The sequence below is a fragment of the Dermacentor andersoni genome, chromosome 2 (genome assembly GCF_023375885.2).
Source record: "Dermacentor andersoni chromosome 2, qqDerAnde1_hic_scaffold, whole genome shotgun sequence".
NCBI lineage: Eukaryota > Metazoa > Arthropoda > Arachnida > Ixodida > Ixodidae > Dermacentor > Dermacentor andersoni.
In genome coordinates this window covers 21,617,547-21,634,320 of record NC_092815.1, presented here as the reverse complement: position 1 = coordinate 21,634,320, position 16,774 = coordinate 21,617,547, and the positions used below count along the sequence as shown (strand labels likewise).

Sequence of the window (16,774 nt, the reverse complement as noted above, 5' to 3'; positions counted from 1 at the left end):
TGTCACTTTGACCGGCACCGGCAAGGTAGTGCCATAGTCACGAGTGCTAGATGCCAAGCACACGGATTCTCGAGTTTTCCTCTCTGGCAACAGTATATTTGTTGCCAAAAACTTTGCTGCCAAAGAACACATTAGCAATAAGCTGCATAGCATAAATGCATTCATAACTTTTACGAACACCTACAATGCATGCATGCTATGTGGTGGATGTCAGGCAAGTGCTCACGTTTTCATAATTATTGTGATGCAAGCTACATGGTAGCAGTCAACAAGTGAAAGCAGCAGGAAATAAAATCTCTCAATACCTAGCCTGTCTTGCTGAATTACTGTCCATGTAACTTTATAATAGACAGATATACGTCCAATTGGGTACGGATGCCTCATTAGCCTTTCTTGAGGAATAAGGAGCTTTCTTTCTTCCCAGTGAAAAAGAGAATACATAAGGCCTCCAAGGTCAAGAGAGTTCAACAAACCAAAACAACCTTGCAACTGTTGGCATGCGAGAACCTCAAATTATAAAAACAAAAGTGAACCACGCTCAGCTTGTTAAGAAGGAGACTTTCTTTGTTGCTGATGGCAAATGAGTGCTTTCTTTTCTTCCTCTGCAGTACTCAACACAATATACTGCACGAATAGACCATACCACATCTTTTTCTGATGGCAAATAGTTTCTCTTTTTTGCGTGTGGAAGCACTTCCAGCATTGTCTGTATGTACAAACACTGAAAATCAAGGTGCCTGAGAGCAGCTGCACCAGTACCACTCAGCAGCGCACAAGAGACTCACAAAACCGGTTAGTGCCACCAAGATGTCACCTCACATTGGGGAAAGTGCCATGCACACGAGATGATTCATTGCGCTGTGCTCCAGAGCCACTCGCCAGTGCAGCATGCATGTCACGCTTGTGTCTCTCGAGGCTACTCTTCCAAGAAAAGGGCCGTGAGCAGACGTCACAAAAGTAGACATCCCGCACTGTTGCATGGAGCACCTTGTGGCGCTGCATATTAGCCTTGTTGCTGAAGGGCTTGCCACACACGTCACAACGAAATGTGCCTGTCTTCTTCCGTGGCCGCCAGTAGAACTGTGACACTGCTGCGCAAACAGAACAAAAGGAAAGGAACAGATGGGCAAGCAGTGGTGCAGCTAAAGTCATAACTACGCAACATATAAATCACAGCAAGGCCAAGTTGAGGTTCTGCAACAATGCAGAAAAAGGTGAACATCCCTGTTCACCTTCTTCATGCACTTTTAATTTCTTGATGAAATCATGCACACCACAGCACACACTGAAGCACAGCTGAAGGTGAAAGCCACTAATGTAGTGCCCAATACACACACACAATTTCGTCACCAATGCTTTCACTACTGCCCACAGTCTAATAATGCTGCCTTGGTAAGCAGACACCTACAGTTGCTTTGAAGTAGTTCTATGACTATCCATCCATCCATGTCTCGACACACTGAATTCAATTCAGTAGAATAAACACTGCTTTTTCTCACATTTAGACTCATAACAGTATGTTTCACCAGGCCAAGGATGAGCAGCAGCATTACAGTAGATCAAACACCCAGCATTCAAGATTATGGCAAAACACATTGTTCTGACAGCAAAACACCGAGATCTCGGGGGCTGCACAAAACCTGTTGCACACTTACAACTTTGTTGCAGTGTTATTAGTTGGACCAAGATTAATAAAAATATAATGCTTACATATCTGTTAATGTCCTGTTTAATTATACAAGAAAGCCCTGGCACCAATGCACAGTTGCTACTACATTCACTTTTCCTTCCTTTCGGTGCTACATCCAATTGGTTTCCATTACAGTTTCCTACGATAATTACTCAAGGGAACTCTGACACTGCAATTGTTCAGCCGCCATGGGAATGATGGGTAGTACATAAATTTGTGTGATCTTCGTGCCCGTGGATTCAGACGCTCTTGTGGCTTTGTTTATTATGCTTTATCTGCCTTCATTGTCCTAAATTTAAGTGCAGTCTATACTTTCTAAGAGCAGAAGACTCTGCAAACAGACACAATTGCTAATAAATGCAGTGGTTGTGCCTGTTGAGGTGGCCAAATCGAAATGCAGCAAGCATTTCAATGTGTTCGCTTGTTTGCGAGAAATTGACAAAGCCATTCTATGCCGCTTGTCGATGCATGCATCCCTGGCATAACTGCGTTTCAATAAATGCGTCCCTGGCGTTTCAATATCGGGCTTCCATGCTAAAGGACCTGTGTTCCGAGTCCTGCCATCAGACAACTTTAATAATGCTTATTTAGTTAATTATTACACAAGTGCATTGTTTAAGATGATGAGTTGACGATGCCATTTGAAGCCAAAAGGACAAAGTTCTGGCAAATCCATGTATTACACATCATTCCCATGCTGGCTGAACCACCCTCCTTGCAGCTCCCACAGACAATAGTGCCATAGTTCCCTCGAGTAATTATTGTATGAAACGCTATGGTTTCCATTACTCTTATGGAACCATCACTGGAGGGGGTGTAATGTGGACACCACCTACTGGCAGTTTTGCTCAAGTTGGCAAATAATGCCCATTCATAGCTGTACGAAGAAAAAAAAAAGAAAAAAGGGGAGTGAGGGAGTAGATGGAATGTCGGACTGCTTAAACTTTTTTACTGCACTATCTTCAGGATTGGCCCACATTTTTAGACTGCCCATACTAACGGGAATGGCTTTAGACCATACTACCTTTGGGATTGGCCCACTTTTTCTGGCAACGGCCCATGAAAGAGGCTAGAAGCACACACACCCGATACGGAAAAGTGGGGTAACTTACAAAGGAAGATATTGTTTTAAAGAAGAAAAAAAGACGAAGAAGAAAAAGTAGAGGACAGGCTGAATACATTAGATGCTACACTGTTCACTTTGTATACTTAAACTTGGCTTACATCCCTACTTCTAAAATGTCAAAATTGCCAGCAATGAGTACAGCACGCCAAATATGCAGGTGACATCATATCTGACTAAATCTGTCTAGGTTGCATGGCATGCCATGACAAGGCTTGATTATGTTTGTCCAGTTATTAAATGCTATTCTCCAGTTGACAGAGTGCAGCCACTAGCAAATGCAGCAGAGCAACCGCTGTAAGCTATTTCAATAAAAGCATCAACACTTGTAGGCTATAAAGTTGTAAAATAGTTGTGATGCCACATGAGTCATTAGGCCCTTTTTCTATAAAATAGTTACTACTGTTTTGAGGCATTTATCTAGAAATCTGATCTTAAGAAAAATGAACACAAGAGGCATGTTCCTGGATCTTTAAAGCAACTATTACCGTCAAAGCGACCAGGAGGAACATGAATGATGAATCACACTACTTAGAATAACCATCACAGAAAATATATTTTTAAGCAAAGGTGCCAAACATGCAGCTCACACGACTGTCATGTAGGGGCTTGCATGGTCTTTTTGAGTACTTACACCCCCCTTTGCCCAACACAACTGAGGTTGTCCAAGGAAACTTCCCCACCGCACACTGCCACACTGCAGCTTACAAGACATTTATGCATTCTATGGCCTTATCCTAAAATGAACACCTAAGTAGCATCAAGGGAACAACCTTAAGCAGCTAAGACTATCGCTTTAACAATTCATCTAGCTAAATGAAAAGCAGCAGTTCATGCAAAACATAATGTAGACATCTAGTGAAAAAAAAAAGAATGTCTCCAAGACTATGTTCAAAATCTTAGCTGTAATGACTGGTCGAATATGAATTTGGTGTTCCTTGCAACAGTAGACCATAATGTAGTGTACTTTATAATTTACCTGATTTTTAAGTTTGAGAGCCCCAGTCCAAAAGGTTTTGGGAGAGACAAACTATATAGCAAAGATTTAATGCCAGAAAGGGGCCAGTCATTTAGATGAGCACATTTCTATCTGATCAGCCGTTTTACAGCATGTGAAAGATATTATTCACTCACATCAAATGCTAATGGCAACTCAAGAAGGAATCGCATAGCAATCACTCTGTCTTACAATACTCAGTTATTCTATACAACAATCTCACACACTGATGCCGCACAGGACCTGCAGTACCAAATACCACGGTACAAAGCATGCAAGCAAGTCACAATCTTTGTTCTTTCAGAAATATAGAAAGTGGTAAATTCTACACCTGTGCAGCAAGGGCCAATGACGGCCAAAGAGTTCCATGAAATGTACACCTGTGCAATTAATTTCTGGAGAGTAATGCCAAATTTCATTATGACCTCACAAAGCAACAGGCCTAACAGAGTCAAAAGTGCTACATAATTAAGAAAATCTACTATAGACATGTCATTTTCTGTAAAAACATCATTGCTTAGAAGCTGTAATATTCAAATAAAACACATTTTAATGCCATCAAATGTGATTAACACAAGGTTCACAAATCTGCAAAGAGCACATGCAGGCATTAAAGAGCAATTCAATATCTTATCAATGAATAAATTCTAAAAAAAGAAATTGTTGCAAGTAATAAAGCTCCATCCCTATTTTTTTTCGTAACAGACAAAGAACTAACCATATGAAGTAGCAAATTTGTTTTAAAAGAAACAAAGCCACTTGCAAAATCCCATGTTCTGATGTGTGGTCTGTTCACAAGCTGTTTCACAAACCAAAAATAGTAGAAAGAACAAAAATTAAGACCAAGAGCCCAATGTTAAACATGAAGCTTCAACTGAATGCAACAGACAAAACACAATACATAAATTTACACAAAAAAATGTCTCAATATGTTGCCAGACATGCCACAGCATAAGCAGAAAATATGCATAAACACCAATGCTTACATTTCTCTGCACTTCAGGATGACTTGCACAAGATTATAACAAGCAAACTAAACTAAAATGCTGCTTTACTGTTGCATATAGCATTATTTTGTTTAAATGGCATTTATGAGAAGGAAAAAAAAAAGTCAACACAACAGCACTCTCTTGAAGATTAACCCAAATTTCACTTTGGCTAAACTGATTATTAATGAGCAGAAAACAAAATCAAAGTAATTTTGACAAAGCCATGGCGCTGTCCCTGCCCATTCCTTCCATTAACAGTGCCCGAACAGCATTTTAGCAGAATACATGGGCACCTCATAGTAAGCAGACATTCTGCAGATCCCGGAATGACAAAAGTGTGCTAACCTTTCTGTCACATCTAGACATGTGTTCCTGGACACGCACTCATCCTCAAAGTTCGAGGTTCTGGGTCTTTTCTGGTGAGAAGTACCAACATTTCTTTGAGTGTTGATAAAAAAAATATATATATATATTTTCTTCTTATATTTGCTTGCGATACATTTCCTGATGTTTTTAACATAACATTTTGCAAGAAGAATACTTTGTATCTGGAACTATCAGAAAGAGTGCTTTTTACGGGTCTCCAAATTTCATTGCAGCTGCCCTTCAAGAATTCTGTAATAAGCCACACAGCTTGTGAACCTTCGTTCAGTTCCTGCTGATTCAATGATTTGGAAAACATGATTTTAGAGCACTAAAGACACACACACAAAGGAGAAACAGACTATAGAGCAACAACTACCATAGATTTATTGAAATAGAAGATGGGGCATGGTGCAATTACTGCGCATGCGCAACACATTATTTCATATCTGCGCTCGCGTCCACATTCCATTTAAATAAATCATTTGGTAGTTGGCGCTCTGTGTGTCAGTGTGTATGCAAGCATGCACACCCTCCCAGATCAGGAAAGGGGCTAGCGGCGGTTAACACTTTCCACCTGTCCTTTCACTACTTCTTTGTTGGTCTTGGTAAGCTTTGATACAGGCCCACCTCAAATGGTTACCATTAAAGCACCATGTAAAAAAAAAAGGGGGGGGGGAACAATAGACAGGATTGCTGCATAGACACTGCCCCCATCTAGGGCAAACAAGTTAAGGGGGAATGGGGAAGTTGAACATTATGCTCATATCTCCATTCATATCTTTTCTAAATATTGTTTCGGGAGCATAATCCTTCAAAGGCAGTGCATTCATTGTCGCTCAGGTGTTCAGACCACCTCTAGATGAAGTTAATCATATTTAGACACGAGACCATGAACAAGAACTTTGTATGCCAACACTTCCATTACATCCGTGCAATATGATGAAAAAATTTAACAGCATGGGTCATATCTTGATATCCAAGCACACACTTTGTGCCTTTTAGGTTTGCTAGCACATAAGAGCTTAAGAATACTTTAAAAAAAAAGAAAGGAAAACTTGAACTCCTGCGCACCACTTGTGCTTCTGAAGTGGACTGGCACAGCACAAGTAATGAGCACCCCGTCAACATTTAAGTCCCTTAGCAGTGAAAAAGCATTTCAAGGAATAAAGAGGGATGGAATGTGCACAGTTTCTGTTCATTGTCACCCACAGTATTAACCTACACATCACAAACTTTGAATTAGAATACTTATGAACAAAACAATATAAATGTTTTACTGCAGCTTGAAAAAGTGCCACCGAGTAATGTTTAATTTTGTGTCAAATTACTGTTTTTAACCATTCTTTTTTTCAATGTAATATGGTCGAAGCTATTAGTTTTGGCAGAGTAACAGCCTTTGCTTTAGTGCTAAAATGGCATAAAAGGTCATAGTTAAAAGATGGCAACAGTCACTGGTTTTTCGTGTCTGTCAGCACTGATTAGGGTCAGGATAATATAAAAATGATATTTTTTTTCCTTTTTAGAGTTTGTCAATGGTAGAAAAGGCGCTCTGCCTACTTTATCACCAGGATCAGCTGATCATGAGTGGTGGATGATAAGGAATAGAATAAAGCAAAAAATGGTGCTACATTATACCACAGTGAGTAGGTTTGGCCATCATGACATGCCATCAAACTTCCTCTATGTTTCTATGATGAGCTCTTTTCAATGAGCAAAATTCAATAATGAAAATCACCAAAGTCTGAGTTGGAAGTAGCTTTTCATTTACTTTTATTCTGAAATTTCTTCATATTAGTAAGCACTTTTGCAAGCACGCCCTTTAGTCAATCTTTTTTGCACTGATCTCTCCAACATGTAGAGAATACACTTCGGACAAGTGTCACATCGAGAAGATACTGCATGGTACCAATGAAAGCTAATGCCAGTACAACATGACAGTTACTACAATTATACAGCCTGACTACCATTTTGAGGGCAATAATACTCTTGGGGTAATATGATAACTGACTGCTGCTTCATGAAACAACACCTCTAGCACATAAGTGCGCACTTCATTATGCTGACCGCAGCAAAGTACCACAAAGCTGTTGCATATCAACTAGTCAACATGAAAAAGTCAGTCTCTGAAGAAAGTTAAGTCATGGTGCACGATTCTGAACAAATGTACACAAAAATAGATTGCCCACAACAGGCAGCACAGTACGAGTGCTCTCGTAAAGTTTAATGCACCATCGGGGAAACTGCTCCAACAAACCTACAGCCAAGTATTTTGTACATAATGGACAATCACAACGTTCACGAGAAAGGGGCAATTGAAAATCGTTGGGAGAGGCTTTTATCCTGCAGCAAGGTTGCAAACTCGTTAAGTGGACGAAGCCAGATTGGGGGGGGGGGCACTGCCTAATTTCCAGGAGCTGCCAGTCTGTATGTGCAACAAAGTTTCACCATTTTTTTAAGTCCTACCATGTGGCAATTACAGCAAGAAAAGCGCAGTAGTTGCCTGGCTACCCTGACTACCAATACAGATAAAGGTAATGTGAGCAGTCAGGGCCTACAACAGAGCTAAAGCCACGACAAAAATGGAAGGTGGCATGTTCAGCGCTACCAGAGGCACTCATGGCCAAGGTTGGCCCCTTTTAATTAAGGAGCACAGGTCAGGGTCAGAGCTCCAAAGAAAGTGTTTTCCCATGTTCCTGCATCTGAACTGAGCATCAGGCATTATAAAAAAGAAATTTTGTTTACCAGCTGTTATTCAGCTGAAATAAACAAAAGTTGGGACATTTGGCCATCCCAACTGGCTCACATCAGGACTCGGGACATTTGCTCAAAAGACGGGACTATCCCACTAAATTCAGAGACAGTTGGCAGCCCTACCCTGCAGTGGGCATCACTAGTCAGATGACAAATTCACGTCATATTATTACACCTAAACAAAGGCACATTAATGTACCCAACAGATTTATCAGCAAAATAGAGAAGCTGGCACACAAACCACTGTAGGACAGGTTCATATGCTAAACATCAGCCAAGCTCTGAAAGCTGTGTAATTCCTATAGCAATCACTGTTTCTTTCAAACATAAAATACAGCGGAAACATACGTTTCAGTATCTAAATGCATCACCCATTTATGTGGTGTACACTACAACTTATCTTTAGCTAAAAGGGTATGAACGCGAGCTAGTTGGCACGAATCCATCGGTGAAAAAACAATGTGAAAGAAACATGGACAAGGAAGGAAGACAGGACAAGTCCTGTCCTATGTTCCGGATAAGCAATGACCTGTGTTTCTTCCTTGTCTTGGTTTACTTTGCACTGCTTTTAGCGCTTCTCAGCAGCACCATTTGTACACCAGCTTCAGAGGGTCAAGCAGTATAAGTTCCTAATTAAAGTTGTTCACAATTTCAATGCCCAAAAAGAGGGGAGGACATCCTTGCTTTTCTTACCAAGGATGCAACCCTTACTTCTCCAATGTTCTCAACAATAACTATCAACTACTTTAGGAGGACGTCAGCTCAAATGGTACTTGGGATCATGCTTAAACACCCCCAAAATTCACTGTTGAACAGGAGCCACAACTAGAAACCTTGCAAATGGCTCTAATTTTCTCTCAAACTGCACCCAAGTATTAATCATCATTCGCCATGTTCTCGAGGGCCTTGGGTAGTCATAGCTCCTTTTTAGTTGCCATTATACACTTTCAGATAAATACAGTAATGCGTGTCTAAGAAAGGTAAGACAGTGCATTCAAGTAGAGATTAATACGAAGAAATTGATTTGGGTGAGTGGTGTAATGCGCATAACAAATAACTGGTGTGTTATAACAGTATTAGAATTGGTGCCAAGGGAAGAGAAATGCAGTCAAGGAGGGCAAAGGTTTAATTGGTCTGATGACACTCTGAAATGCAGAGATATAACTTGGAATCGGCTAACATAAGACAGGGGTAATTGGAGACCACACAGAGATGCCTCGGTCCTGCACTACACATAAAATAGCCCGATTATTATGGCATTTCAGAAATTTTGAGTATCTGTTTCTTTCTTTTTTTTCCTTTTTCTTTGTGTATGTGTGTGTGTGGGGGGGGGGGGGGAGGTAATTATTTGAGGCACCTACCCACCCAAAGGTTTTTAAGTATGTTTTTTCATTGACGGTAGTTGCGCAAAATGCCATATGCTCGTTTGCCCATCTTCTGATTGTACTCCTTGTTATTAACCCTGCTCTAAAAGCAGATCTGACCAGCTTCAGGGCTGATGCACAGCATTCCCTTGTGTTTGCCGAGCAAGTCACCCGATCCTCTACTGAACCCTCAAGGCTATGTCGCTGATCATTGTCACACATTCTCTCATCTCTGTCCAATACCGCCATGATACAAGAGCCCTTGTTGTTTTCATTAGCCAGGACTGCAACACAATTTAGTCCCCACCTCCCCTGCCCTCCCTCCCGTCTAGAACTGATTCTAACATGTGCTCAAGCATACATGAAAAAATTTGTGGGGCATCAATGGCTGGCACAATGTAGTAGCAGCTAACAGAGTCAAACCGGCATATGTAGCTGCTGTACAGGCCATTGTACAGCTATATGCTTATTCATCTATGCTGGCCTTAGCAGCACTGTCATTACCATTACCCAAGCATGTCCCATGGACTTCCACAAGCTACCCATGGGCAAGAGCCCCAATGCAACCAGTGTTTCGAAAACCACCACCTCGGCCCTCCTATTGAGGACAGTGCGAAGTCTCATGCACTCTAAAATATACAGTTCAAATTCAGAGCTGTCAGGACTCAGAGCCTCTGTTCAGGTCTCGACAATATGTTGCAGACACTTCTAACACATATTTTTGGGCTCTGGCATAAAATAGGCAAATCCCACTTGTCCAGCTCGACATCATTCAAAGAACCCCATTTTACACATGAAAAGCAGTATTTACACTGATATTGATGTATATAGATTCAGATATTTTGGAGTTTATTGGTTGCTGTTAAGTTGATAATTTCTCATCAGATATTTCAAGCAATGGTTGTAGACAATTATGGAACTCAAAATTTACACGTACAACTATAGCCACAGAGATGCTAAATGAAAATATCAAGCCATGATTGAAGGTTACACTTGCAAAACAGCAGCTAGGTTACCTTCACTAAGAGTTATGCTAAAACTGCAACAGTTACAAAATTTGGCAATGGGTGACTGAGGCTTCTTGTAGTTGATCACAAAAATAGAAGTATATACACTGCATTCAAAAACAAGTCTTAAACCTGCAGCTCACCTTTTCAAGCAGGAAAAGGCAAAAGAATGTGCAGAAGACACCTACCGTGAAAACAAGAGGGGATATCATTGACAGCATCTAGCCTAGAGCAATCCCTTATTTTTTTTAACTTTCTCTCCGACATTGCACGACAACATAGACAGTGCCATGGTTTGAAGAACATGAACCGAGAATGAATCTTTGAGCTTTCAAACGTGAATTATTTTAAATTAAACCAAACAAATCCTGATAAGGTTCCAAACACATTTGCTCTTACAGGTTTGCTCTTGACTTGACGCTATCAGTGACAACTCTCCGGCACCTTGTTTTCATGGTGGTTGCCTTTGCAAATGTACTCGACAAGAATGATTTTGTCTTTTGCCTTTACTGCCTTCTTGACAACCACATACTATTACGATAATTCTTAAGAACACTGGCCTCAAGAAAAGCACGCATTACTGCTGCCAGGCTGACATGTTCTGACCGTGGATGCGTTTCATGTGAACATGCAGCGTCTCCATCCAAGAGTAGCGTCGTGGACAGTACGAGCATTTGTAAAACTTTCGCTGCAGGTAGTGCATTGTCTGATGCCGCCTCAGCTTTGCAGCGCTGCTGTAGCACTTATTGCACACACTGCACCAGTGTGGACGACAAACCAAGCTAGCTGAAGCTGATGGGGGGCCTCGGTACTGTCGTGCAGCTACTCCAAGAGTTTGCCAGCCATGGGTTGCTGAAAGACAACAAGAAAGGGTGCACCAGTGTGTGCCAACCATTCTGCCCCCAAATATATTGCTCTGGTTTCAACACCTCAGCATGTGAGGATTTTAAGAGGACATCCTGCTTAATCTTCAAAAGAGAACTAGCTTGTGCTTGTTGGGACAAGAAGCTAAATTCACTAACAGCACATGAAGCAGGAGATACGGAAGGAAGCAGACGACATGCTGACTGTCAACCAATTTCACCGTGCAGTAAGCAGTGCCACAAGGAGAAAACGAGGGGGAGCAAAAAAAGAGTATTTGAAGCCTAATGCATGAAAAGGATAGGTGACGTGTGCAAGTGTGCAAATGGCATTACTGCAATCCAAATAAATTTCTTTTTTTTTACACGTATGATTGGTATTCCATTTTATCCTTTGATTTTACACAATTGTCTCAATCTCTTTTCTTTTGGTGCCTTTCTATAGTGTCCTGTTAGAAATACAATTTAGTCAATCGTCAGCAGCTCGTCAGTTTCCTTTTCCTATGTGATGCACTGTTACTCATTTTAGTTACAACCCATAATCCTCTTGAACCATCAACTTATGTGAATGATGCCACATGCGTCCAGCGACAAGTAGGCTTACATGTTCTGTTAAGCCACATAAAAAAAAATTTAATTGCTTTTACAAATGTTACACAACTAAGCACAGGATGATCAAACCTTACAATATCTACAGAAATGATTAAGTGCTGAAGGAAACTTGATCACATACATAAACTGCAAAGGTTCTCATCAGCAGCAATCTTTCTTTCTTTTTCCTAAGTGATCAAGTAGCACAGTCAGGTTAAAGACGTCATTAAAACTTCAGTTCAGCTAGTTGTCAAATCATACAAGGAAAAATAAACGAACAGTTCTGACAATAGTGCATATACATTCAGCGAGAGATATGCTAGCAATAAGGAATCATACAAATGGTCAAAGAGCTGACAGTGCTTCCTGCATTAAACATAGCAATTCAGTAGGTGGAATAATCTGAGCAACATTTTTGAAAATATTACAGAAGTTATAGCAGCTATGCAAACTTCATTTGTGCAACTGTGCTATTTGGTCAAGTAGACATAATGTCCAGGTGTAAACATTACAAATGTGCAATTCATTAAAAAATGTTCATGAACAGTTTACTTGCGTACTGGTCGCTCCATAGTATAGGTATTTTAAAGTTCAAGTGGTACAGGTCAATCGCTAACAGAGGCATAGCTATTTTTTTGTGTTGCCACTCGTCACAGTGTGTTTTGCACCCTTATGTTGAAATCATTGCAAGCAGGTGAAGACAATGAAGAATAGCTAGACTTCAAGTGTGCCATCGTGCTGCTCCTGGCCTTTGGCCAACCAAGTCTGTGCCTTGTTGTGCTAAATGAACCCACATAATTATTCTGCACCGTAATGAATTTGCTTTACTTTTTCGAGGAGGCTTATGGCCACCATGGTGGAGGCATGATATTGCCGATTACAGAGCAAGCGATTCCATTACTGCAAGGCACAAGAACTATTATTCACTGATTAGAAGCCAGTAGAGATTCAATCACACACACAATGTAAAGTAGCAAACTATGAGCCAAAGCGCATATTCACACACACATGCTCATTAGAGCTTTATAAATTTTCTTTGTCTTGGAAAGCATGTAAAGCAACTGCCTTCAGCTTGATGGTGTGAACCTATTTAGGGTTGAAATATTGGCTCTGGTCCTGCATTGGTCTCCATCAACTTGGTGAATCAGAAACTTCACAGATCATTATCTAAAAGCTGGAACATTCTTTTCATATTTATATTTGTGAAATTAATATGCTGCCTTCATCTGACCAAATAACAGCTGCTTAAGTGCACCGGACTTAGCCAGCATAGCACATCATGTAAAACTTCTGAAGAATTAACTTTGGGAGTCTTTTATAAATGCTTCCTCACATCCGAATGTATTCCTTCACATCCTAATGTCCTCTGCAGAATTGCGGCTAAGCTGTGTCACACTTAACACAAACCATCGATTTAGGTGTCCATAATTTACATTCGCCTTACAATATAATAATAAAGTTCAGAAACATATTGGTTGCTCTTTCAATCACCCCAACTCAATTTTCACACTGCTGTCACGCTTTATATGTAGCGCACATTTGGAAAATACTGGTTTATCATAATTGCTTTTTATTATTATTCATGCATTAGATTATTTTGCTTACGTACCATAGATTGCAAATAAATATCCTTGACTTCTGCATAATTTCTACAGTATTCGAAAGGTTTAAATGCAGCCAACATTCGTTTTTGAGACACCACCTATAGAAAAGGAAATTTTTGCAGCCTACAAACTCAAATAGATAACTGAAGTAACCACGCACTTCAGAGCAGAGATGCCAGCATTCATAATTGTTAGGCAATTTCCAGTAGACAATCTAAGCACTAAACTCATATCAAAAAGGAGAAACACACTTGAGTGTTGTGCAGCGACAAGGCCATTAGAAAAATGCTATATTGTACAGTTTTCCGTCAGAAAGCAAAACTGACAAAAAAACGTGGTATAGCCGTGTGTAACGAGTTCACTATGGTCATGTGCAGAGGTAAGGTGCATGCCTGTTACTTGGCAAAAATAAAGTACAGTTTTCTTAAGTTGAAGTCCTTTCTGTAAAAGCTAGTCTTTGCTTTACAAATATCACTATGAATAGAATAGACAACTAACTCTACTCACAAAAGTAAAGTTCAGATTTCTCAGTTTTTAAAAATATTTAACTCAAGATGATATCTTCCTATTCCAAAGATTTTTTTGAATTGCTGACAAATTTATACCAGCTTCATTAAACAAATTCTATGGTATCGAATTGTAAAGGCCAGTATTGTGCTGGCAGCCACTGCAATCATATTGATATACCGTGGCTTTATTTTATGTTTGTCAGTTCGAAATTGCTGCAGAGGTAAACAACACAAAGATATTGCAGTTCAGGTGACACCATCGTGAATCTTATGCAAATGTCCTAGTTATCCCAGCGCACCTTGCTGAATATTCTTAAACTGTGACAAGTGTTTTTAGCAATGTGATCACTAAGTAAGAACAATGCCAAAATGTTAGATTAGATATTTAACTCAATACAAACTTAAGGTAGACATTTTAAGTTTCATTAAGTCCCACTTAAATACAACTCCAAGAAACAAAATCTAGCGCTTTATACACAATTAATTCATATTTTTAAGAGACAAGCTTTTATGTACTAGTCCCAAGAATGAATATGAATTCTGTGACTTGTTGATGCCACACCCATGCAGTAAAATTTTCCATATTCAAGCATCACCCTTTCTTCCCCCCATTTTTCTCTGCAAAATTAGCCTGGTCTTCTTTTTGGTCAAAACTAAATTTAATAAATTTGATACACTTCCTTCAGAATTATTCAGTTTAAACCAAAAATAGTTGGCTGATTTGGCTGCACTTTCCGCACTAGCTTAAAGAGTGCAACACTTTTGTGTGTCTTTCCGATGTAGCGCATACCATTTGCACTCTATTTCTTTTGTGAGAGTGCACACGTGTTCTCAGCCACTTCACAGCCAGTGAGCAATCGCTCCCTAGGAGATGCAGCCAAAGTGCAACAATACCTCCATGCACTTGGCGAGTTTCAAGTAGACTACCGCTGCCAGCTTGAAGTTTTGCGCCAACAGAGTTCAGCAAAACATTTTTGCTGTCCGCAACACCAAGAATTGGTTTCTAAGACAAGGTAATAGCTATATTCACAAAGAAGCAAGAAACTAAAATTATTTAGGTGTCACAATATGCATTTGACCGGCTTCTACAAAAGCTCTTTTGACCTGCCTCATGGTGTTTGCCCATGCTCTCATGGCTCATTACCTGAAAAAAATTGTCTTGTCCCAAAACTTATTGCTACTTTTTCTCTCTGGCACCACTGCAGATGATTAGCATTTCATGTTTCTGCTCAAGGAGCTGCAACTAGCCACAGATCAACAAGCAGACATGGCAGCGTCGAAGTAGATGGTAGCTGGCGCATGGCTCGACCTTGTATGTGTGTGCACAGCACACTCAAAATGACGCAATTCTTGGGTCACAATAAGCAGCATCGAGGTATAAAATTCCCGTAGAACACTGTGGTGACAAGAAAAGCTGCTATGACCATAATGATGCCAACTATGCACGAAAGCACACAACAAGGCTTGCACATTTCTATTCATTTTGGAAATAAGCATGCAGCACTACTCTTCAAGTTTCCGAACTAGCACTGTTCTCTTGCAGCACTGCAGCTGAACTAGTTCAGCAAATGCAACAAACCAAAGAGACCTACTGAATGGCACAGAGTTGTATAGCATCAAGTATAACATGAACCAGTAACAAGTACAACATGAATTAGCATAACTATGCCTCAACATGGCTATTCTAGTTTGTTGCCTCCTTTGTTTCTCTTCACGTCATGTTAGGGATGCCGCTTATATGGCATGCACAAAAGCAAAATTTCAATCTTTCCATTAAAATCTCATTCGAAGTTAAGGATGCTTCCTTTACACAAGCATGACTATTACATTAGTCTATGCAGTACGTGCAACGTAGACAGGCTTCTCTGCTTTACAGCGACAGCTGGTGCCTGCGTGTCAAATGACAGCACTGTAGCATGGGGAAATCTCCAACTGCTAGAACTACTCCGAGTGCATTACACGCACTTCATTTCAAACAATGCTCATTGCTTTTTCACACAAGTAGAATGTGTGACAATAGCATTCATGTTGAAATGTGAACCACGCAACACAGGACAAAAGGACACACACAGCACTGTGCATCATGTGCGTCTTCTTTTTCTGTAATTGTCCTGTGCTGCACTTTGAAAATTCAGGATTATGAATCCTGACAAGCCCAAATTATGACGTTATCAAGGTAATATACAAGTGAAGATATTGGACAACATTTTTCATGAAAACCATGACTACCCAACCAGCACTTCCCCTGTAGTTCAAGAAGGACCAAGGGATCATATGAATTAAGCAAGAGTTAGAATTTATGGTAAGCCACAATGTTTAACCTAACCTAGCGCAACCACAAGGCTAAAGTAAAAGGATCTGCAAGCACAATATCAGTCAACCTTTGAGACAATACAAAATTTGAGCACACCAGAAAATCAATACAATTGTCACAAATAGGCTTTTCAAGAGTTGTGCAGCAAAAAGCAGGTCTTGACAAAGTTGTGCACGAAGGACTAAAATGACACACATGGCACTGATAGTCTCTTCTCGACTAGAAATCACAAAGCATGTCCTCCCTTTTACAGCACCGTAGCAGACTCAAATTGAGTGAGCTGTACCTCTAAAATACTTGGCATGTTCTAAAAGTGCGACATGTATAAAAAAACACAGAACATTCACTTTTCTAGGCTATCAGTCGGTAATCTTCTGAAAGTTGGGATGTTTCCTTCTAAGAATTCCCAAAACCATTGTAGATGCATATACTGATGCAGCAAGCAAGATTGCACCGATATCTACAGTCGAGGGCAGCGCTATTTAGAGCGTAGCTTTTAGGCAGCCATTCCTGCGGCAAGCGTCAGCATCACTTGTAAAGGTTCATTCACACTAGGCCAACACGACGCCGATTTCAGTCTGCCGACTGTCAGTGACAGTGTCTTTTCTT

The 16,774-nt window shown here is 40.3% G+C and overlaps 1 protein-coding gene across 13 annotated transcripts in view; it reads right to left on the bottom strand.

The window, feature by feature from the left end:
• The window catches only part of LOC126542781 (uncharacterized), a 230,391-nt gene that overhangs the window by 199,097 nt on the left and 14,520 nt on the right, over positions 1-16,774 (bottom strand). For 2 of the 13 annotated variants that reach the window (XM_055077429.2, XM_055077428.2), the window contains exons 5-6: positions 10,894-11,139; positions 820-1,091 (exon numbers count right to left, since the gene is read on the bottom strand). The exons of 7 other annotated variants lie outside the window; for them this stretch is intronic. In XM_055077429.2, the coding sequence (XP_054933404.1) occupies positions 820-1,091; positions 10,894-11,139 (518 nt within the window). Of the gene's footprint in view, positions 1-814; positions 1,092-10,893; positions 11,140-16,774 lie in introns of all 13 variants that reach the window. 4 more of the 13 variants (XM_055077430.2, XM_055077435.2, XM_055077431.2 and 1 more) reach the window with 3 other exon arrangements.